The sequence below is a fragment of the Vespa crabro genome, chromosome 17 (assembly GCF_910589235.1).
Source record: "Vespa crabro chromosome 17, iyVesCrab1.2, whole genome shotgun sequence".
NCBI classification, from domain to species: domain Eukaryota; kingdom Metazoa; phylum Arthropoda; class Insecta; order Hymenoptera; family Vespidae; genus Vespa; species Vespa crabro.
In genome coordinates, this window is record NC_060971.1 from 3,735,141 (window position 1) to 3,758,663 (window position 23,523).

Consider the following 23,523-nt stretch of genomic DNA (forward strand, 5'->3'; position numbering starts at 1 on the left):
TTATTGTTTCAACGTTTAACTAAATTTATCAGAGGAGCCTCGCCTTATTTATATTGCATTCATCTCAGTAAGATCTGATTACGTTAAACTACGAGAATATATAGAGATATGATGAAAATGGACAAATTATCTCTATAGTATTTATATAAGTATTAATTAATTAATCCATTTGTGATGATAAGATTCAATAATCATTGTTAATTCGTACGATAATAAATACACTCAATAATTTAGATACGAATTATATCTACTTTCTTTTTACTTATTATGTTTTAGATATGAATGACATGTGTACACAGATAATTATATTCACGAGACTGATACGCGCGCATATATACTCGGAGAAGTAATTCAATTCGAATTCAATGAATATTAATCGTTGATTGCAAGGGAAACTTGACCGAAATCATCTTTCGGTTAATAGGTTAATGCCATTAATGAACGTCGTAAAATTTCATCGTTATTTTTCATTGTGTGACAGTTCTAACGAGCAAGAAAGTTTCATCTTGGGTCATTACGAAAGCGATATAAAAGATCTTTCTTAAGAGAATCGAATCGCGATCCAAAATTGGCCATTTAATTTTCCTTACTATCTTCAATGCAGACTTATCGAACAGAGAAAGAGAGAGAGAGAGAGAGAGAGAGAGAGAGAGAGAAAAAAAAGAGAAAAAAGAAAAAAAAGAAAAAAAAGAAAAAACAAAAAAACAATTTGTAAGTGAAAGTAAAATCACTGCGATGAAAGAACACGAGAAGTCTCTCTGGTGCATATCGAAGTTCCGTTTATGGAAAGTTATACAATATTTAAGTAGGTACCTAATTTACACCATCCATGAAAGAGTATTATCTTCGATGGAAATTTCCAATGCCCACGCTCTCCCTTGATCGTTTTCAACGTTCACAATTTTCATCATTCGGAGGAAATCATTGAATTTATTCTGATCATAAATTAATTATAATTACTTGCAGATCGAATCCTAACTAATGGTTTCTATAATACGCGTTACTTCTTTAAGATCATGAAAAATGAATTGTCAAGGGGACGAAGCTTTTAACGGAAATATGAACTTCCATTTTACGAAAAAAGGGATCAAAATGAAATAATTCATAACTACGATACGATTCGGGAAGTGGTTGGAAAGAAACGTTTGACGATAGTATTCACTTAGGTGCTTGACGAAATAAAAAAAGAAAAAAAAAAAAGAAAAGAGAGAGAGAGATAAAAAGAAAAAAAGAAGTGACAAGTACAATGAAAGACTAAAAGCATATAAAAAAAGGAGATATATATACATACATACACACACGCACGCACGCACACACATACACACACATATATATATATATATATATATTTACAGATATACTGTCGTATAGATTTACATACCCTAGATATGTCCTTCGTTGACAAAAAAGAAAAGAAAAAAGAAGGTCCATATTCTATTAATATAATAATTCACAAAAAATATCAAACGAAATGAAAAGAAAAATAAGATCGACGTTCTCATAGCCGACGATAAATCGAATAACTCGCGCTAACTTTCTCGCGATCTTGGTCGTCGTCTCTGACGAAATTGACATTGATCCAGTCTCGTGGATCCCTGAGAAAGAAGGGCGGAAAAGAAGAGGAGTGGAAAAGAAGAGATCGTTTGACATTGGTCGTTTGCGATGGTAGTTGGATGGTCGTATTGCGCCATCGCAATGATGAGACGAAGATACTTACGTACAACATACTTACTTACTTACATATAGTCTACGTAGAAATTTTTTCGCGTCTCATACGAAACAAGAGAGTCGAGGATGAGTGCGCAGGTGAGACGACGCCGACCGGGTGATTTAAAAGCTGTCACATGCAACATCTGCCAATGCAAACGCACCACTCAAGGCTACCGATCCCCACTTACAGCCATGCTTCATTAGTTATAATTTAGTATAAAACGGCAAAACTTCGACGACACCTTTAATACCTTTTCACACCTGGCATAAGTACGTAAACACTGCGTCAAAGTCCGTGCCCTACGTGTAACGCATTGAATTCACGCATACCAGACGTATATCGCGCAAATTTATTATATACGTTCGATCGAGATTTTAATCAGAAATAATTATGAATTGTCACGTGAAAATACCATACAAAATCATGCTCCTGTTATGTCTACATTTTTGCGTTTACGCCCTCCCACGCGCGGTAAGTGATTAAGGATCATCTTCTTAGTCTTTTTTTTTCGTCCTTTCTTCTTCTTTTTTCTTTCTTTCTTTTTTTTTTTTTTGTTTCTTCTTGTTTACTTTCAACTTTTTCATTTTCATCATTTCAACGATATCTTTCTTTCTTCATCTATCTTGATAGTTATCTATTATTATAATTGTATTTCGTTTGAATCAACTAAAACGCTTTTTCTTTATTTTTATTCTTATTATTACATTTTCTTTATAATTTATTATACTTCATGTATATATATATATAGATTTATATTTACAAAATTCAAACTTTTATCTATCTATGTATCTATCTTTCTATGTCAATCTGTTCACTTCTATATTTATAATAATACTGCATCTCGAGTCATCTTATTATATTAAATGCCTTATAATTTTCTTTTAATAAATATATGATTATGAGAGTTTAACGAATAATAATATTCGTATAAATATTTTTTAAATGTTATAACAAACGTCAAAGAGATCTAATTGATTATTTAACATTAGAAAAATAATAAATTCCAAGTATTAATACAATTAATTTCAATATCTATGCAACAGCTCGTTTTCTCTCGTTGCAGGTGTTGCAAAAAGATAAAAGCACTTTATCTACTACGGCGAATGTTCAGATGCACGTCGATGGAAGAAATACCGGCTTTAGTGGTCCCTCGATAATAGACGATATGTCTTACATCGATTATGATCCATCGAATAAAATCCCATCAAAAAGACCGAACGTTTGCAACGATTGTGGTAATTAAAAAATATATAAAAGATGAAAAAAAAAAAAAAATAAAAAAAAAAAGAAAGAAAGAAAGAAAATATAAACGAATTAAAAATTATTCTTCGAAATATTTACAAGAAAATTCAATATTGTTATTTCAGTTTGCGGGATCGGTAGAAAGACAAGAATAGTAGGTGGAAACGAAACCAGTGTTTTTGAATATCCTTGGTTGGTCAGTATGAGCAAACAGGGTGTATTCTATTGCGCTGGAAGTTTGATAACACGAAGGCACATTTTAACAGCTGCTCATTGCTTGGAAGGGTAGGCATAATATTTTTTAACAAAGTTTAATATTCTTTACAAGTATTAATAAAAAATTTGATAAAAATTTGCAGATTCGAGACGAAGAGTATCAAACTAGTGATAGCTGATAGTGACCGAATGAAGCTCGCATCTACTGCCATAGTTCGTCGCATAAAATCCGTAACTATTCACGAAGAATTCCATACGTATAATTTTAACAATGACATTGCTCTTATAGAAATGGATAGACCAGTTTCGTTAGATAGTATCATTCGTACGGCTTGTTTACCTGAGGACAGTGAGTAAACGTTCCAAGTTTGAGAATTAATTAATAAATTTTCCGAATAATTTGTTTTATTACAGAAGCCATAGATTATACCGGTGCCATGGCTACGGTGGTTGGCTGGGGACGTACTGGTGAAAATAAACCGGTTAGCGATGAATTACGTAAAGTTAATGTTCCGATCTTGTCTCAGGAAGAATGTGATCAAGCTGGATATCAAAAGAATCGTCTTACCGACAATATGTTCTGCGCTGGATATCTCGATGGAAAACGCGACGCATGTTTCGTAAGTGAATTCAATAAGAAAAGAAAGAAAAAAAAAAAAAAAAAACCAAAAAAAAACCAAAAAATAAATTAATGTAAAAAAAATTAAATATAAACCGTAATCTTATGTGTCTTATCTGTAATCGAAGGGTGACAGTGGAGGTCCTCTTCACGTCAAAGGATCTTATGGCCATTTGGAAGTAATCGGTAAGTAAAAAATATAATAAAATATATAAATAATATTTCATTTATTTAAATATTATATAGGTATAATATCTTGGGGTCGTGGTTGCGCGAGGCCAAATTTTCCTGGAATATATACAAAATTAAACAATTACATGGGTTGGCTAAAGGATCATCTTGGTAACGAATGTGTATGTCCGCCCCCGCATTCTCTTTAAAATTTAAAAAATCATATTTTAGAAACGTTTAAATGGACAGCTCGAGTTATACAAGAGCTTGTCGTTCGTCTGATCTCAAAAATACAAAAGTCAATGTTAGAAAACGTGAAGACATTGAAGAACGTAAAATTCCTTAGTATTATTATTTTATATATATTAAGTAACGCTAATGTAACTATAAAAATCTAGTCGTATATATATATATATATATATATATATATATATACATATATGTATATAGTATTATTTAGACACGCAATTGACGTCTCGTTTCCTTAATGATATATTTATTAAATAAAGATTATAATGAAAATATCGATTATCTTTTTCATATTTTGATATAAGTACTTCTAACTTAGCGGAAGAAACGTTTTGAAAGGGACGTGAAGGCGACAATAACGAAAAACCGGGTCACTAGTCTGAAACGTTTTGCTTTCAACGAGCGAAATGTGGGTTAGTGAAACCATCGAACCGTTACCAAGAACGCAAGATTCTTCCGAATCGAGAATTGTCAATGTCTACGATGCAGTATCGAACGTAATAAGTACGCAATAATTCTCAACTATTCTGAACACGGAAGAAAGTATTTCATAAAGTACGATTATCTTCGTTATTTTATATCTAAGTATGTCTTATATCTTACTATAGAAAAAGATTATATCAAATCTTTCATATTTCAGAAATTTCAATGGATATTTGATCGTACGATTCTATCGATAAATTTTAATCATTTTTTAATATAACAATAAAAACATATCCCCTCCTCCCCACCCCCAAATAATTCGTTTCCAAAGCATTCCTTACGAAAGAGAAATTTATCAAAAGTAGTACACGAATGTGTCTCGAATTTCGAGAGTGGGGTTACCAGTTACAATAGGATGACTCTAACGTCTCGAGCGTATATATCATGGTGGGAAATAGCGATAGTAGAGAGTGACTATGATGGATGTATTTATGACAAAGCTGTAAAGATTAGTTCTCGTCTAGTCTCTGTTCGGTGTAAGAGCTAAGTGTTATTAGTAAGAAAATTGTGAGTCTAGTCTGTCTCTTCGTATTGAATTATAATCCATGTGAAAAGTAAAAACCTTAGGGGAAAAATATAAGTTAGAAAAAAAAGATCACTGAGATACATATATATAAAATCACCAAGTATATATATATATATATATATATATGAAGAGAGAGATGGAGAGAGAGGGAGGGAAAATATCGGCTGTCAATGAGTGGAACAATGCTTGACGATTACGAACTTTTTCTTCATTGGAGAAAAAGATATGAAAGTGACGAAATTTGTAAAAGGAATAACAAGTCGACACGCGACACATACTGAATGAAATAGAGAAAAGAGTGGCAACAAATCGATAGAGTGGAAGAAGAACTTTCTTTGAGAGCGTAAAGAGTCAGGCTGAGCCTTGATCGACCAGTTTACTGTCTTTTTGGTGCCACGGTGAAAGCGTCTGCAGTGAGCTCGATCATCGCAAATCTCACAACTTCTGCTTACCTTTCGGGAATCATTAAACGAATATTTTTCTACTTTATGTATATATGTATATATACATATATATATGTATATATATATATATATATATAAATATCTCTTTACTTTCCTGTGTTTGATCAACTAACGGATACGAACAGATACAAAACGTGCGATCCGATGTGAGATCGTTCAGACGAACATGAATAAACGTCAAGTGTTAAACGTGTGCAATCGATAAAAAAGAAATTGATTAGGTATATTTCAAAGAATATCTTGTGCTACGAAAGATGAACTTCCGTTTGTTGAAGTTCAAGATCTTTATCCTCTTTCTCGTTATGTTAAAGGAAGTATACGCTAAAAGTTTTGACCTTGAATCTTCGACGTTGAATAAAACCGTGAGTATTATTTTCAGATCCTTCGATTTAATTATTTTATATTGATATTGCAATATATCATTTTGTCGATGATTTTTTTTTTCATTCGGTTTCAATAATTAATTAATTCTTTTAAAAAGCATACATCAAACTTTTTTATTAATTTATCGAATTATGTCAAATTATGCGTGTATATATATATATATATATAATACTCGCATAAGGATAAAACCTTTGCTTAGCGATGTGAATGATTTTGTGAGAGTTAGACCTTGACCTACAATTCGAATCATTGTCACTTTCCCTCGTCTGGCACGTTCCTGTCAATAATTTGCTTTGAAAAGTGAGCGTACTTCCCGCATAGATATTACCTCGTATTTCATTTTTGTTTCTTCTTTTTTTTTTTTCTACTTTATTTCTTTCAGCAACCTAATAATCGTACTGGAAAATTTCTGTTCGATGAATTATTTGGCATCGATATCACTGGTGGTGCCGATGACGATGAAAAGCTTCGAAATTGTACATGCGGTAAAACTCGTTTTCACTTAACAATTTTTAAAAGAATCAAAAAAAAAAAAAATTCCAAAAAAAAAGAAAAATAGAATAAAATATAAAAAGAGAAGTGTACATTTTCGTAAAATTTCGAAATCGTCTTTTTTTCTTGTTTTTTTTTTTTTTTATATCAGAATGTGGTATAACTAATAAAGAAAATCGTATCGTTGGTGGACGACCAACGATACCAAACAGATATCCATGGATCGCTCGTTTGGTTTACGATGGACGCTTTCATTGCGGCGCCAGTCTAATTAATAATGATTATGTCATTACAGCTGCTCATTGTGTTCGAAAGTATGTATTAAAATAGATAAATGATCGATTATAAAGAACGAATAATGTTACAAATACTATTTAGTATTTTATTTTCTTTCAGTTTGAAACGATCGAAAATTCGTGTTGTACTCGGTGACTATGATCAATATGTGAATACCGATGGTGTTGCTATAATGAGAGCAGTTAGTTCCGTGATACGTCATCGAAATTTTGACATAAATTCTTATAATCATGATGTGGCTCTATTAAAGCTTCGTAAGCCCGTCAAATTTTCCAAAACTGTTAGACCTGTTTGTCTACCACAAGCTGGTATCGCATATTATTACGTTTATTTTATCGATATTAACACATTAACAACCGATAACGTAAAATAATGATATCAGTGTTATTCGATATCAGTTTGTATAGAATTACACAGTTAATGAATGGTATTAAATTAATAGAATATAATTATATAATATAATAACGTTTTCAAAGTTTATATAATATTTATATTTATATTATATTTAAATTATTTATTTAATATATATATATATATATTTATTTATTTATTTATTTATGTAAATATATGTATAAAAAAAAGTAATAAGTTGTTCGTATAAAATAATAACGATGGATTAGAAATGATATTTAATCGTACAGATTCGATTGTTATCGGTTGTTAAAACGTTAAAAAAAAAAAAATAATAATTAATATATACATTAATCATATCATATTCATTTTATTTCTTCAGAATCTGATCCTGCTGGCAAAGAAGGTACTGTCATTGGATGGGGACGTACATCAGAAGGAGGTATGTTGCCAGGAAAGGTTCATGAAGTACAAGTACCTGTATGGAGTTTGACACAGTGTCGGAAAATGAAATACCGTGCAAATAGAATCACTAATAACATGATTTGCGCTGGCAAAGGTACTCAGGATTCTTGCCAAGGTGACAGTGGTGGACCTCTTCTTGTACATGAGGGTGACAGATTGGAAATAGCAGGTAAATTCTATTAAAAAAAAAAAAATAATAAATAAATAAATAAATAAATAAATAAATTTATTTAAAAGATTTCTCTATCTATAATTTATTTACTTTCCTTGTTCATTTACCATAAAATTATTTATTCTTTAGGTATAGTTTCCTGGGGCGTTGGTTGTGGTAGACCTGGATATCCTGGAGTTTATACTAGAGTTACTAGATACTTGAAATGGATCAACACAAATATAAAAGAAGGATGTCTGTGTATTAATTAATATTCTACCTCGATTTTATTATGACTGAATATTTAAAAGCTTTCATTTTGACGAAATAGAAACGATACTTAAGCAAAGAAATTTTAAAGATGATAGAATGACACAATTTTATCTGCCGTACGTTGAAATACAAACGATTTCAAAAGTTTCTCTGTGAGGGACTTCACACGCATGTATTTATTACGTTAGAATCGTACGGTACAATGGTCAAACGTTCGTGGAATAATACTGTCGCATAACGGTTTATTGTCGAATCAGAATGCTTATCGTTCAGTATCAAAAAAAAAAATAACGTTGATATATATATATATATATATATATATATATATATATCGTACGATAACGTTAAAAATTATTAACGATAAAAAGATATTATTTAATAAATTATTTATAAAATATTCATATTTGCATATTCAACGTCCCACTCTTGATGGATACATATTAAATCGAATTTTTATAAAAAAATTGATTTTTTTTTTATTAAACTTTGATAGGAACTTATTAAAACATCCCTATTTCGAATAAAATCGACTTCGTACCGCAGGGTAACTTGCAAACGATACCGGTTGACGTACGAAGTATTTACGTATGCATGCGCTTATAGTGAGATCAAAAAGAAGTCGCGTAAACAACTTCCTCCGTTCCACGCGCAGAAATCTACATAATACGTCCTTTCGAGGCAGCTTTTTGGGTTGCCTCGATGAAATACGGTTCCCGAGAGAGATCCAGCCCATTCGTAAGCCTGTTTATAAGCCATTTCAGAGGGTGAACAGGCGAAAAAGTTTATGGCGATCCGAGATAGTCGAATAAAATTGGTATTTTATAGATAACTAAGTGTGTGTCTGTGTATGTAATATACATATATCTGTACGAAATGTAATTTCACTTATAGTATAGGTTAAAAATTGTCTAAAAATATAAGAAGACAATAATAATTAATAATAAAATCTACGAATTATTATTATTATTATTATTATATACATATACACACACAAATTAATATTATTGTATAAGCAAATAAATATTATATATACATATATATATATATATTATTGTATATATATATATATATATTAAATTAATATTTATTATTATTTATTTACATATATATATATAATATATACATTTATATATATATATATATATATATATATATATATATATATATATATATATATATATTATCCATATTTAATTAAACTTAAGATTAATTGATAAACATTCGATCATTCATTCAATGGAAATTTCATTAAATATATTTTAATTTTATAGAAAAGAGAGAGCTTCCTTTATTAATATATGATATATTACTTTTTTCTTCTTTTTGAAAAGAAAAAATTATTTACACACACATAGCTCCTTCTTAATAACCACTAAATTTGCATTCCTAATTTTGGATAGTATTAATTCGATGGTTCGTCAACAAGAGTTCTTTGTGACTTGTGACTTGACCGTGAACATGAACGTGAACTGATCATGTGTCGTCCGGTCGGCGACCAGTCGGCAGTCGGCCTCCTTCCTTCTCCCCCTCCCTCCCTCTTTCCCCGAATACCAATTACTTCTTCGACCTCGCTATTTCTCAGTCTACCTGGGACACTGGCGATAGTAACTGCGTGTCAGGGACATGTCCGTGACTTTATCCTGACGGTCCCCGCGCGGTGACCTTCTATTCTTTCATTAAGAAATCGATTTTGATTTTATCTTTATAAAAGAAAAAAAAAAAAAAAAAAAAAAGAAAAAGAAGAAAAAGAAAAGAGAAAAAAGGAAAAGAAAAAAAAAGGAAGATATCGTAAAAAAGTTTGTTAAAAAATGAAAAAGTTTCTTTGTTATCTCGGATTCATCGTCATTCTTTTAATTCAGAAAGAATGTCAGGTAAGTGTCAATCGATTTGATTCAATTGAAGAAGACAGTATTTTTCTTTTCTCTTTTTTCCTTTTTTATTTATTTATTTATTTTTTTTTTGTTGCTCTCTTATTAAAACATTTTCATTTAAATGATTTTAGGCAGGACGAATAGGCGAAAATATGAAAAACTTTTTTGGTCTCTTCGGTAACAAACCACCGGACACTAAAGAACCACCTGCGCCATGTTACTGCTGTCAGTAATTTGTATTATTAATTTATATAAAATTTCTATTATATTCTCCTTTGTTTTATCTTTTCATATTTGATTTAGCATGTGGATTACGAAACGAAGAGAGTAGAATCGTCGGTGGTCAAACGACACGAATGAACGAACTCCCATGGATGGCGAAACTGTCCTATTTAAATAAATTTTATTGCGGTGGTTCTTTGATAAATGATCGTTATGTGTTAACCGCGGCACATTGCGTTAAAGGGTAAGTATGATCAAATGAATATATATATATATAGATATATATATATGTATGTATCTAATTAGATACATTAGACAAATTATCCAACTCGATAAAAATAATAACTTTTGCTTTATTTTTCCGTCGCCGGATTTGATCAGTCCCTCCAGTTTTATTTTCAGGTTTATGTGGTTCATGATCAAGGTCACATTCGGTGAACACGACAGGTGTATCGATAAAGGTATTGAAACAAGATACGTCGTCAGGGTGTTAACCGGTGATTTTAGTTTCCTCAACTTTGATAACGACATCGCACTTCTTCGGCTTAACGATAGAGTTCCCTTCAGTGATACGATACGTCCAATATGTCTACCAACTGTAAAAGGTAAATACATAATTATGATGAAGTTATCTAACTTCGAAATCTATATAGAAAGATGGTCATATCGAAATGGATATTTGACAATTTTTAACTAACTGATCGATTGTTGAGTAAATCCGCAACGAACGCAACCTGTTTGATCGTCATTTCATTGCATATTGCACTGACGATTGCGATGCATCGCAATGCGCATAAATTTGTCGGTATACGGGTACCTTTTTCAATCGAATCAACTTACAACTGCGTAATAAGAGATTTCTCTTAGTTCCGATAAGAATTAATCGAACTCAATGACGAGATGCTTCATTGAATCCTATTGAAATTTATCATCTAAATCTTTCCTTATAATTCGTTAACTCATTTTATCGTATTGTTCCTTTGAAGAAAAAGTTTTGCGAATTGGTTGAAATTTTTTTTTTACTTACTATATATCGGGATATATCAATGATCCAGAGAACGAATACATTGGATCAAAAGCGATAGCAGCTGGATGGGGTACTCTTAAAGAAGAAGGCAAGCCATCCTGTTTGCTTCAAGAAGTCGAAGTTCCGGTTATGAGCTTACAGGATTGTCGAAACACCAGTTACAGTCCTCGTATGATCTCTGATAACATGTTATGCGCAGGATATCCGGATGGAATGAAGGATTCTTGTCAGGTAATGATTAATGTCATTTTTTTTTTTTTTTATATCAATGACAAAACTATCTTATAAAAAAAAAAAAAGAAAAAATAGATAAATGTATGTATGAGATATACGAATGTTTAAGACATATGTAATGTATTATCATTACTGTAGGGTGATAGTGGTGGACCATTAATAACCGAACGCGAAGATAAAAGATATGAAATCATTGGTATCGTCTCTTGGGGAAATGGATGTGCTCGGCCAGGATATCCTGGTGTTTATACCAGAATTACCAATTATTTGGATTGGATCTTAAGTAACTCAAAAGATGGTTGTTTCTGCGATAATAATTGACTTCAATTTCGTCGAACTTATCAAGATCTTCCAACATAATTAATGTTATATATATATATATATATCGAACGTTTATGTTATACAACTATTCAAACGCTTATGTTTCTTATCAATTAGAATAGTCGATATTTTTTTGATTCGACGCCATTGAAAAATACTATTTATGTGTTTATATTTAGGTTGTTATATCACTGTACGAGATTTATACAAAAACGAGATTACGTAGATATAAGTTCGCTCGTGTAATAAATATCACTGCGTTATCTTACTCGACTTCATTCTTATGGAATGATAAATAAAAAAGATTACAAATTTCACTCTTATTCTATACACACACACTTATATATATATGTGTGTGTGTGTGTGTGTGTATATATATATTAAAAAAGATAAAAATAATAATTAAACGATATAATTGAAATAAAAGAATTTTTTTAATTTAATCACAAAGTAGATTCTTTCTCGTACTTTAAATGCTCGACCAGTCAGAATTGAAGTAACGGTATCAACCGATGGGACCGGTTACTAACTACGTTGGGCGTCGCTCGGGTGACGAGTAAAAGGAAAAATGAGATCTGTCCTACAGTCGTAAATCCGCGTCGTAAACGGATTTACGAAAGCAAACAGGCTTCATTCGACGTCTCAGTATGGTAATCGTGAAGATGCGGGCCCAGATGATCCCGCTATACGAGCCAAACCAGTCGTTTAACGGACATCACTGCTTGAAAAGACAAGAAGCTGTAGAATCAGTCTAAGTAATTTCATAAATGCTAATCCATTTGTCACTTCGGCATTCATAAAAAGAAAGTATTGTTTTATTTGAAAAAAAATTTTTTTTTCTTTCTTCTCTCTCTTTTTTTTTTTTTTTTTTTTTTTTTAGATATATATTTACAAATAAAATCAATGTTAATAATATATCGTAATAAATATAATATAATTAAAAAAAATATATATATAGAGAGAGAGAGAGCATTCATTTATAGATATTATTATATCTTATTAAAGATTATTATATATAAGAAATTTAATTTTTAAAAAAATTGTACGAACACTTTTGTAAATAATGTCAGATATCAATCGTCAGTCCATCGAATCATATAATAGAAAAAAAAAAAATTGTCGAAACCACATAATTTTTCATGGATCTAATAGTACTATTAAACGTATGAATAGAAATGCGTTTGTTTATTTTAAATATTTTGTCGTGTAAAATATCAAAAAAAAAAAAACAAAAACAAAAACAAAAAAAAAACATTAAATTGCAAATTATCGTCGACACTCTCTGTCATTCTCTGTCTTACAAACTCATTACTGCGTTCTACATAACAATATTATTATTTAATAATTATTAACTATTCATTTTTTCAAAGTTATAAATGAAATTACTATGAAGACGAATATGGCACGTAATTGTTTTTTAATCTTACGATTCGATACGAATCAACGTATCAATTAAACAACGCTAAAACTTCGTTGGCTAGTTTAGAAATTCATTTCAGAACGTACAGACGTCTCTTGTTGTTTTAACGAAGAAAAAAGTACAAGGGATGAAAGTTTTATCGGTGACCCTAATAGGGATTAGAATTTTTATCGTAATAAATGTACTTTGCAAAGTTCGTTAATTTAAAGAAGATCATATCGAATTAATTTCGTTGCGATTAATTGACTAATTATGATTTTGTTTTCAGGGAAAAAAGCTTGAATCAAATGTGAATTTGAATTGTGGTAAATAATTTGAAATTCTTTTCATACATATATATATATATATATATTTTCATTCTGAACTCTTAACTTCTGCTATAACAAAAAGTCATTGTTTATTACATTTTTTTAAATAACTTACATAACATATTAATATCTTTACATTTATTCAAAAATTCGTAACACTCACTTTGCTTAGTCTAAACAATTTTTATTTAAAAAAAAAAAGAAAAATTATGAAAAGATTTTTATAAATCATTCGTTTTCAATAACATTAGATTGCGGCATATCGATCGTTGGTCCATCGGATCATGTAATAGGAGAAAAAATTTCGAAACCACATAATTTTCCATGGATCGTAGTACTATTAAACGCAGGAGCTATTCATTGTGGCGGAGCATTGATAAACGATCGATATATATTAACAGCTGGCCATTGTGTTAAATGGTTATTATATTTTTTTTTTTTTTATATTTTCTTTTCAATTTCAATTATATTCTTCGATTTATATCTTTCAATTTAATTCTAATAGGACAAAAGCAAAGGATGTGACCGTAGGATTAGGTATTCACGACGTAGATGATCCAAATGATGGATACATTGTGCCTATCGACAAAATGATCTTACATGAAAATTTTACAAGTCATATTATACATGACAACAACGACATTGCATTAATCAAATTGAAAAACTTAATAAAGTATGACGATCATGTACAACCAATTTGCTTTCCAAACAAAGGTAAAATGTATTTTTTATTATCGAAACTAAAACATATATCAGTTTGACAGATACTTGCAAAAAAAAAAAAAAAGAAGAAAGGAAAAAAAAGAGAGAAAAATCGTGTTTTCTAACTCTAATGCCAATTTAAAAAATACCAAAAAAATAAAAAATACTTTGACAGATGCCAAATATACTGGACAAAAGGTCAAGGTAACAGGATGGGGTGCCATTGCTGTTAACGGAGCAACTTCAAAATTTCTTCGTGAAACTAATTTAAACGTATTATCAATGGATTCTTGTAAGAACACTTCCATTGGCAAGCATTTAACAAATTCTGTAATATGTGCTTACAACGATAATACAGATGCCTGTCAGGTATAATACATTGTTTTATATATAAATTTTATTTATAAAAATTAATGAATTTAAAAGAAAAAAATATCAATCCCGTAATCGTAGGGCGACAGCGGTGGACCAATTTTTATAGAAAGACCAAATGGAAAGAATGAAATAATCGGTAAGAAAAATTTTGTAATTTTATTTCTAATAAATTGTAATTAATAAATTAACGTTTAATTTAAGGTATCGTTTCTTGGGGATTGGGTTGTGGTAACAAAGGCGTACCTGGTGTATATGTAAAAATTACGGATTACTTAAATTGGATAAAAGAACATACTGCCGATGCTATTTATTGCAAGGATTAATAGAATATAAATTATAATTGATATGCAATGTTGTCATTTTTAAAATTGATTATATAAATCTAATTAAAAAATTACGATAGAAAAAATAGATAAATACTGCTCGATTATTTTTAATTATAAGGATTTAAAATTGGCAATAAATCATCGTTGTTATTAATAATTTCTGCTTACCATTGCAGATAATTAATCATAAGTGCCATCTGTGAAGAATAAAGCGAGCATGTAGGAATCCACTTTGTCGGTGTTTAATCAAAATAAATGTGCATTTAGCATTTATTGAGATAAAAATTTGTTAAATAATCTATATAAATATCGTTTACACATATTATTAAATAGTAAAAAATATCTACCAAGATATAATATACATATAATTATATTGTTATAATTAACAATAATAATATTTAAATATATATGTATATATAGATTATACATAAATAATATATATATATATATATATATATATATATATATATATATGAATTATAATTAAAATAGTATAAATTAACTATAAATGACAATTTTATGGAATCTTTGTAACATTCCTTCATGTTAATAATTTTATAAGGAATAATTATTGGAAATTTAAAATAAATTTCATTATGCTATGCATTTATATTAAGTGGATTAGGTATTAAGTTTATTTTGGGAACATTTCATAAAAATCGCAGCTATGATTAAAATACATTATCATAAGTATCCACGTAACAATTTGTGCATATAATATGAATGGTCAAACTGTCATGAGACACTTATCACACAGGTATTCTGCAATTATGATATTAAGTTCATATGTCGTAACCGTGTGTAAGTGGACGGCATTCTTTTTTTCGAGAGGGAAAAAATAAAAGAAAGAAAAAAAAAATATAAATCATTTACATTGTATTAAAAAGGGCTATGAATGAAATGACTTTACTGCTATCGCATATAGACACATGTAAACGTAACAATTTTCCATCAAAATAGTAAGTATTAAATAGGAAAATGATATCAATATTGTGTGAATACATTTTGCTTGAACAATATGCGCCAATACATTTGTATTATTTAAGCTATTTAAACCAATGTTTCTCTAGACAAATACTTCTACAATACTATTTAATATATTCGATGATATTAATAATCGAATGTTTGCAATTTATCCTTTTCAATATATATCAATATATTATAAACATCACGGCGGATAACGTTAAGACATCCTCTGTTATTATTAGTCATTATATACAGAAAATAAAATATAATTCTAGCGAAATGCTACATATTTAATCAATAGAAATATGCTGACATAAAGATATAGAATTGCACTTATTAAAGTAGAACTGGACTATATTTCTTTATTATTATAGTCCTATGTCAAGGTTAGTTATATTTCAAATAAAATATTGTCACATCAAAGCAAAAGTTTATCTACAACATTAAATATTGAGATTGTGTTTTGAAAATATCGTATCATAGTAATTTTGATGTGTGAGATCAAATAAGAAATAAATTTTATACAAAAAGATTTTTTTTTTTTTTTTTTTTTTTTTTTTTCAAATAGAAATATTTGATTTACTAAAATACTTTCGCGTTGCAATAATAGTAAATAGGAACATTCTGCTATATTAGTTTTTATGAGACACAATGTACATATGGTCACAAAATTTATATGTTATTTTTAAATATTGTTATGTCCCATTATTAACGCAAAATTGTGATCCCCATCATAATTATTTGTTTCATTATGAAACAGAAAAATGATTTTAAGAAAAGATGCTCAAGTACAAAATCTATTACATCGGAAATGGTGCCTTAATATGCAACGTGATCAATCATTTCACATACAACTTGTATTAATACATAACATGAGTAACATTTGCATTACACTGTGAGGTAACTGCTTCTTCTAATGTGCAATCAAGTTTACGATAATTTGCGGTACTAGGACGTCGTCTACCTCGATTATTTTTTGACCTACGTCCTTCTAATACTATCGCCAATATCTAAAAGTGAAATAAATTGCATTAAAAAAATTTGTATTATATTAAAATAATAACATTTAAAATATATATAACTGTGCATACCTTTTGCTTATTATGATATCCAATGTAACCAGCGATAAAACTAAGTGATATAATGGCAAAATAAGTAAGGAAATGTGATTCATCATCATTTTTAATATTGGAATAATTTCCTTTTTGAGTTCTAGTTTTATCACTTAGATTATCTGTAAGAAAATTTGTTTAATAACAATTAATATATTATTTATTAAAACATTATTATATATTATTTATTCATATCTAACCTTCATTAATAGACTGATCTGTACTATCTGGTTGATCTATAAAATAAAAATAATTATAGTATATATAATTAAAAAAATATTAATAACATATTATTACTTATACAAATGTCAATATTAATAATGATTATTCTTACTGGATTGCTGTTCATCATTGATGTGAGTAGAACTTTCAACATTTTCAATGATTGGTGTATTATTGGATGATACAGTGGTTTTAGTATCTGTTTGTTTATTTTGTAAAGATGAATTTAATTCAGGATTTTCTGATTTTACCTCTAAATCTATTTTCTCTTCCTTTTTACTTTTTGAATCAGCTTGTTCAATATTTGGAGATGGTTCTTGACTATCATTGATATTAATTGATTGTTTCTTATCAACATCGTCTAATTGGGATGGTGTCTTATATAACTCTTGATCATAAACATTCGTAGAAGCAGATATTGATTGTAAATTTACCTCATTGACATTTGATTTAGATTTTACAACTTTGTTCTGTTGATCACTCATGTATTTAAGATTCCCATTATTATTTGTATCATTATCATTTGCATTATTCATAAATATATTAGAAATAGTAGAGCTATTATTGTTCAAAATGTTTTTCATTTCCATTCCTTTTCTCAATGCTTTGACATTTTTCTCATTATTAGTCGTTTCATCTTGATGTAAACTTGATTGATTTCTATGATTTATTTGATTTTCTTTAGCTTTTTTGGAACTACTAATATTCTCATTGATTGCATCAACTTTCACATTAATATAATTCATTTTTATATGATTTACAATCTCTTTGTCTATTTTATTGATCAATTCCAATATTGCACATAATGGTATCATTTTCTTATACAAATCAAAACATACCTTTTTACATATGAAAGTATCGTTTAATGATTCTCTCAATGTTTCCAATGGAGATTGTAATTCTGTATTTGTAGGTAAAAATTCTGATAAACTTAAACAATGATTATTCATATCCAAATCATTGAAGTTAGTTTCGGTTAAGTTTTGAATCATCAAATCTAATTTCTTCTTATCATGAATTATATTGATTCTTTTTGTTTCCAATTCTTTTTGTTTTCCAATTGTACAGGTTTTATTTATAATTTCATATGTTCTCAAACATACAAATATTTCTATATTAGTTTCTGTAACCTTTAATTGATTTATTTCCTTTGAATAATTCACCGAACAATTTGTTTTATATTTCGATTCATTTCGAAAGAAATCTTTGATGGGATTATCACAGAGATTTTTGATATCGTACGTAACGGAAGTATTTTCTAATGGATGAAGATAATACAATGGAAATCGAATGAAAATAATGGAAAAAGCATAAATTATACGAAAACTGTTTTCCATCGTATAATATAAATATATTCAATCGAAGTAATATAGGAATACTGAAATATGAAAAACTTGTACTTATCGTACTACGCACATCCTTGCGCGTATTATAACCTCTTTCCACGTAAATATTTCGTGAAAATTTCCAATTGTTTTATCTTTTTTTGTTGGACACCTCTTCTTATACTTTAAGTTTTTTTTTTTTTTTCTTTTTTTACGAAGGCCTAGATTCAAATACCCTTATATCGAACATAACCTTTCACTGATAAAATCTTAAACGTTGTAAAAGCAACAGCGCAAAACTGACAAATCACGAGAAGTGTTACCAACCTTTATACTTTCTCAATACGTAACATTAAAAAAAAAATATATATATATATATATATCAATCATAATATATATTTATACATTTTCAATTTATTAATTATAATCTTACTACATGTTAAATATTAAATACTAAAATAAGTGAAATAAAATATATTAAACTTTTTTAACGCAAAATATTTCAACGATCAGTTTTCAAATCTTTTGTTCATAAATAATATGATCCTGTGATACTCGTTCTATTATTTTTTAAATTAAAATTTATGAATAGAAAATTTTCGAAAGGATATTTTTAATATCGAAAATTCTTCTTTAGATTTGAATAATGTTCGAAATAATTTACATCCTATTTAGAATTAATTAATATGTTTCTAATCAAAAATTTACTTTTATTTAATCGGTATGAAAAATTCTAAATAAAATATCCAGAGGTCGAATATAGAGAAATCCAATATAGATCTTACAGATTATAATGTTTCTTTAAAAATCGATTGTTTATGTCGTAACGATAATATAGTTATATAATCTATGTAATAAAAACTTCATTTGACACTTCTCAAATTAATTAAAAATTTTTCTTAACCCTAAAACATATAAAAATGTATAAAAATCATTTGATAAATTTATATAATTAAGAATCATGTATTCGTCTAATTCGAAATTTTTGAAAATCACGTAAAATCATTTTGAATAAATCACAAACTATTTGACACAACGTATAATGCATTACAATAATCATGTCCACCCAGCAAAAGAAAAAGCAAAAGAAAAAGCAAAAGAAAAAGCAAAAGGAATTTGATCCAATTAAAGAGGAAGAAAGAGCTAAGAGAATTGCGACGATCGAAAAGAAAAGACAAGATGTAATAGATATCGTAAAAGAATCTTTAGCAAAGAGACTTTCCGAAAAATTGGCATTACAAAAGTATCGTTCTGATAAAGAGGAAAGAGCGGAAAAAAAAATTATTACAGATGCCAAAAAATCGAAAAGTGAAAAACAAATGCTACAGGTTTGTCCATTAATACATATCTATACGTAACTGTATAAAATGTAATTTTATAAAAATAATTATTTAGATACGTGAGAGTATGAGTACGATTATAGAAGCTGGTATAAAATCTGTTTATACATCTGTAATCGTACCAAAGAAGATAAAATACGATGGGAAATCAACGTTATCTATCAAAGAAGTAAAGTATAAATTAAAGAACAACTTACACATTGTTGGTTGGGGTAGAGAAGCTCTTATGATGAGTTCAGCATTTGAAAGGATCGTTGGGAAACAATTGAAAAAGGGATGGATGGTGATTCCTCGGAAATCGGTGTTTATGATGTGGACTTTCCCAGAAGCATTTCCTAAGCTCGATAGTCGTATAACTTACATTGAAGGTGGCACCGATGGGAAACCAGATGATAAAGCAATTCAGGCTACTCGAAAAATTACAGAGTATTGCAAGAAGTTAAAGAAAAAAGACATTCTAATAGTCATGTTGTCTCATGATGTCGACGATCTTTTGTGTTGTCCGAGAGAAACAATTACATTGACAGATAAATTTAGGTTGTTGAATAGATTGAAACAATTAAATGCTACTACAGAGGAAATCAATATCGTGAGAAATAAATTGTCAGCTATAAGAGGTAGAAACATAGATTATTATTCGATTATTCATTCCCGATGGAAAATAATAATGACAATCGTTTATTTTATTTAGGTGGTGATCTAGCTCGTCTAGCTTATCCAGCGAAAATTATCATTTTGATCACGTCCGATGTAGCGGACGAACCGGTGGATTTTATTGGAGGTGGTCCATGTACTTACCATCACAAGGGTGAGGAAGCATTGACTATATTGACAAAGTACAATTTGATCAGTAAAATATCTCAAAGTGTTCGTAATTTAATACAAGAGACCGTACCATCGGAAACCGCTGCGGATAGCCAATTGGACAATCAACAGAAATATAAATTTGTCCAGTCTTACGTGATAGCTTGCAATGCCGATGCTATAGAATGTATGGCGACTACGACCTATACTTACGGTTTATTACCCGTTAAACTTAATTCTGTTTGCTCCGGTACAATAGAAGAATTCGCCAGGGAATACGTGAAAATGGCCTCGTTAATGATACTAGCTGTCGAGGGAAAGATCACTAAATTCGAGATGTACGAAATGATGAAAGACAGCACAGTTTGTCCATTGACCGATCAAAAAGTTAGAGAGATATTTCCTTTGAAGGAAGAATGGGCTTTAGGAATGTGTCTTTTATTAGGAGGTAGACCAACGGTCGAACTTCGTTCGAATAATGGAAAAGGTGGTCCCAATCAAGAGCTTGCTCTTTACTTTGCACGATATTGGCACTTGCGTACTGAGCAATATCCAATTTTGAGAATGTACACCGTCTGGTTTCTCGGTGGAAGTTCTTATGGTCGAGATGGTAATACGGACGCAGCCGGTGCCTTTGGCTATAAGAACCTTTATACCGACATTTATCCAAAATATAACAAAATCAACGATAAGTATAGAGACGCTCATCTCGAATGGATCAACCTTGTCGACAAAATGGCAACTGATGAAGAAATATTGGTGAGTTCATCTTCATTTTTTTAAACAAATATATATAATTTAAAAAAATTATCTTTCTAAAAATTCAGGTAAAAAATAATTCATTCATTCAAGCTGATCTGACGTTTCTATATCAAACCTTAAAATTTTTTTTTATCATTTTTATCACGTTTATATTTGATCATTCTATTAAGATAAAAATTATAACATGAAAGATCAATTAATTAATTTTAAAATTATTTTAATCTTCATTATTGACGTTTTGACATCAGATATGTGTACCGGGATTGTCAAATAATAAGGATAATAAATAATTTTCAACTATCTTCGAATGTTTCATATTTGTTAAACATAGATAAATCATATATCTATAAAAAAAATATTAATTATTAAATGCTATCATCTGTGAAATTTTATTCCAAGAATAGAAAAAATCTATTTGTTCAAACAAATCTCAATGTTATTTACTTTGAATATTATGAATGAATGTTATTTACATTCATTGCAAAAATTAATTTTTGATAATTTTAATCATAATAAGAGATAACAAAAAAAAAAAGAAAGAAAAAAAGAAAAAGAAAACTTTTAATTAAATTGAAACTTTATTCATAATAGCATTAACTAGTGCTTTTAGTTATAACTTTTGAATGTTAATATTATATGTTACAGAATGCTCGTGGTAAAGTAAATGATTTAGATAAAATAAGAAAAATGTATGCCGCCATCCTTCCAGATAAAGTTTTAAACGAAAATAATACGAATTTATTATTGCGAAGCGTAAACGACGGCGATGAACTTCTCGAATTAAAAAGTGGAAATTATTATAATTTCACAAACGTCGGCGATATATATGTCATACGAATCGTTCGATTTCAATGCAATTGCGATGGTCTTTGTCACATAGACAAATTATGCGATGATAAAGAATGTCTTTCTAATCGAACAGCGTCAATTAACGAAGAGATAAATTTATCTTTTTGTGGTAAAATTGATGGACCGAAAAATTCATGATCATTTTCTTGGCTTATGATTATTTATCTTTATACATTGAATAAATAAATCAAATAATTTAATATTTGACTTATGATAAGATTGAAATAATAGCTAATAATAAATTTAAAATGATTCCATTTTTAGAAATTATTTCATTATATAAACATATACATATATATATATGTGTGTGTGTGTGTGTGTTTTAAGAAAATAAGATCAGTGAAGATATATTTCACATTATGTTAGATACAATTCTATCATTTCCTACGAGAAGTCTGAATTTATTGGAATTTTCCAAGCGAAATGATTCCTACTGAACGATCGATTTCTCCGAATATAGAAAGGGAAGGAAAGGGAATGCGGGAAAGGAAAGTCCCAGGAAGCTCATTTCGCCCTTCCGTGACATAATAGAGATCTTCTAACTTCGCATGTCCCAAGGGTTCGGTATCAATCCCGTTCAACAAAGCCTTGGGAATGGACTGGGCGAGCTCGACGACACCTTCGAAGTATACCGTGCTTCTGAATACGTCCTTCTTACCGTTCCTTCGTGACCAAATCCAAAATGTCCCTAGAGAGAAAAAGTGAGCGAGAGCAAGAAAGAGAGAGAGAGAGAGAGAGAGAGAGAGAAACGTTCTCTTCTTGAGTGTTCGCGCAAGCTATCCTCGGTTAATATCGCAAGATTTAATCCAATTGCAAATGTTCTCTTTAGAAAAGTACTCGACAATTTTCCAAACTAACTTTGAAACGTTTTAAAGTGTTACGAGTAAAGCTTTTGGTAGGACAATGAACGCAAAGTTTCTTAGCGATAATAAAATTTTATCGAAAATAATACGAATGCCATATTACAATTCTGTTACTCTTTATACGTTTATCGTTGTCCATGACCTCACAGGACAATAGATAATGACGGTATATAAATTTTACTTCGATAGTTCGATCGAATTCGTATCGGTCTAGAAAACTTGCATCCATAGTGTTAAACGAAGAATACACGATGAAGCATTGGCTATCACTCTCTACCTTTCTACTACTGGTCCATTTTTCAAGGTAGAAAATAAAATATGGTACATATCAGGCAATTCTTCATTCCTTCTGACGCCTCGCGTTCGTTACCACGTTTACT

General features: G+C 29.4%; 5 protein-coding genes across 6 annotated transcripts; 4 read left to right on the forward strand and 1 right to left on the reverse strand.

Annotated features, from left to right (window-relative positions):
• The first annotated feature begins 1,412 nt into the window (after positions 1-1,412).
• LOC124430208 lies at positions 1,413-8,321 on the forward strand. The gene is made up of 15 exons (XM_046976456.1): positions 1,413-2,182; positions 2,775-2,946; positions 3,079-3,238; positions 3,313-3,518; positions 3,584-3,789; positions 3,917-3,974; positions 4,035-4,109; positions 4,191-4,356; positions 4,627-4,705; positions 5,903-6,043; positions 6,448-6,551; positions 6,698-6,871; positions 6,954-7,162; positions 7,588-7,839; positions 7,972-8,321. Exons 1-15 carry the CDS (start codon positions 2,102-2,104, stop codon positions 8,091-8,093), a joined length of 2,205 nt encoding a protein of 734 aa, XP_046832412.1. The 5' UTR covers positions 1,413-2,101; the 3' UTR covers positions 8,094-8,321.
• Positions 8,322-9,696: 1,375 nt separating this feature from the next.
• Positions 9,697-12,162, forward strand: LOC124429943 (trypsin-1). 2 transcript variants are annotated; one of them, XM_046975841.1, is made up of 6 exons: positions 9,697-9,965; positions 10,097-10,190; positions 10,269-10,431; positions 10,578-10,792; positions 11,243-11,445; positions 11,587-12,162. In XM_046975841.1, exons 1-6 carry the CDS (start codon positions 9,903-9,905, stop codon positions 11,767-11,769), a joined length of 921 nt encoding a protein of 306 aa, XP_046831797.1. In that variant the 5' UTR covers positions 9,697-9,902; the 3' UTR covers positions 11,770-12,162. The 2 variants fall into 2 exon arrangements, with proteins under 2 accessions (XP_046831797.1, XP_046831798.1); XM_046975842.1 differs by having other exon boundaries at positions 10,590-10,792.
• Positions 12,163-12,416: 254 nt separating this feature from the next.
• LOC124430209 (putative serine protease 46) lies at positions 12,417-15,242 on the forward strand. Its single transcript, XM_046976457.1, has 4 exons — positions 12,417-12,509; positions 13,670-13,917; positions 14,003-14,211; positions 14,375-15,242. The coding sequence occupies exons 1-4, from the start codon at positions 12,417-12,419 to the stop codon at positions 14,572-14,574; spliced, it is 750 nt and encodes a 249-aa protein (XP_046832413.1). The 3' UTR covers positions 14,575-15,242.
• Positions 15,243-15,506: 264 nt separating this feature from the next.
• LOC124430111 (uncharacterized protein DDB_G0287625-like) lies at positions 15,507-18,831 on the reverse strand. The gene is made up of 4 exons (XM_046976239.1): positions 17,313-18,831; positions 17,179-17,214; positions 16,958-17,100; positions 15,507-16,876 (listed from the first exon to the last, which is right to left on the reverse strand). The coding sequence occupies exons 1-4, from the start codon at positions 18,535-18,537 to the stop codon at positions 16,727-16,729; spliced, it is 1,554 nt and encodes a 517-aa protein (XP_046832195.1). The 5' UTR covers positions 18,538-18,831; the 3' UTR covers positions 15,507-16,726.
• Positions 18,832-19,583: 752 nt separating this feature from the next.
• Positions 19,584-22,418, forward strand: LOC124430210 (glycerate kinase-like). Its single transcript, XM_046976458.1, has 4 exons — positions 19,584-19,853; positions 19,921-20,482; positions 20,557-21,428; positions 22,077-22,418. The coding sequence occupies exons 1-4, from the start codon at positions 19,584-19,586 to the stop codon at positions 22,416-22,418; spliced, it is 2,046 nt and encodes a 681-aa protein (XP_046832414.1).
• Positions 22,419-23,523: the final 1,105 nt, after the last annotated feature.

Coding starts and splice junctions, on each gene's coding strand:
- LOC124430111 (XM_046976239.1), bottom strand. CDS start 18,537: ATGGAAAACAGTTTTCGTATAATTTATGCTTTTTCCATTATTTTCATT. Junction 17,215..17,312: donor CAATGATGAACAGCAATCCA/GTAAGAATAATC, acceptor TTTATTTTATAG/ATCAACCAGATAGTACAGAT. Junction 16,877..16,957: donor GATATCATAATAAGCAAAAG/GTATGCACAGTT, acceptor TTTCACTTTTAG/ATATTGGCGATAGTATTAGA.
- LOC124430208 (XM_046976456.1), top strand. CDS start 2,102: ATGAATTGTCACGTGAAAATACCATACAAAATCATGCTCCTGTTATGT. Junction 6,552..6,697: donor CTTCGAAATTGTACATGCGG/TAAAACTCGTTT, acceptor GTTTTTTTTTTT/TTTTATATCAGAATGTGGTA. Junction 7,163..7,587: donor TGTTTGTCTACCACAAGCTG/GTATCGCATATT, acceptor TTATTTCTTCAG/AATCTGATCCTGCTGGCAAA.
- LOC124430209 (XM_046976457.1), top strand. CDS start 12,417: ATGGTAATCGTGAAGATGCGGGCCCAGATGATCCCGCTATACGAGCCA. Junction 13,918..14,002: donor GCTGGCCATTGTGTTAAATG/GTTATTATATTT, acceptor TAATTCTAATAG/GACAAAAGCAAAGGATGTGA. Junction 14,212..14,374: donor AATTTGCTTTCCAAACAAAG/GTAAAATGTATT, acceptor ATACTTTGACAG/ATGCCAAATATACTGGACAA.
- LOC124429943 (XM_046975841.1), top strand. CDS start 9,903: ATGAAAAAGTTTCTTTGTTATCTCGGATTCATCGTCATTCTTTTAATT. Junction 10,191..10,268: donor ACCTGCGCCATGTTACTGCT/GTCAGTAATTTG, acceptor TATTTGATTTAG/CATGTGGATTACGAAACGAA. Junction 10,432..10,577: donor GCGGCACATTGCGTTAAAGG/GTAAGTATGATC, acceptor CAGTCCCTCCAG/TTTTATTTTCAGGTTTATGT.
- LOC124430210 (XM_046976458.1), top strand. CDS start 19,584: ATGTCCACCCAGCAAAAGAAAAAGCAAAAGAAAAAGCAAAAGAAAAAG. Junction 19,854..19,920: donor GTGAAAAACAAATGCTACAG/GTTTGTCCATTA, acceptor ATAATTATTTAG/ATACGTGAGAGTATGAGTAC. Junction 21,429..22,076: donor CAACTGATGAAGAAATATTG/GTGAGTTCATCT, acceptor TATATGTTACAG/AATGCTCGTGGTAAAGTAAA.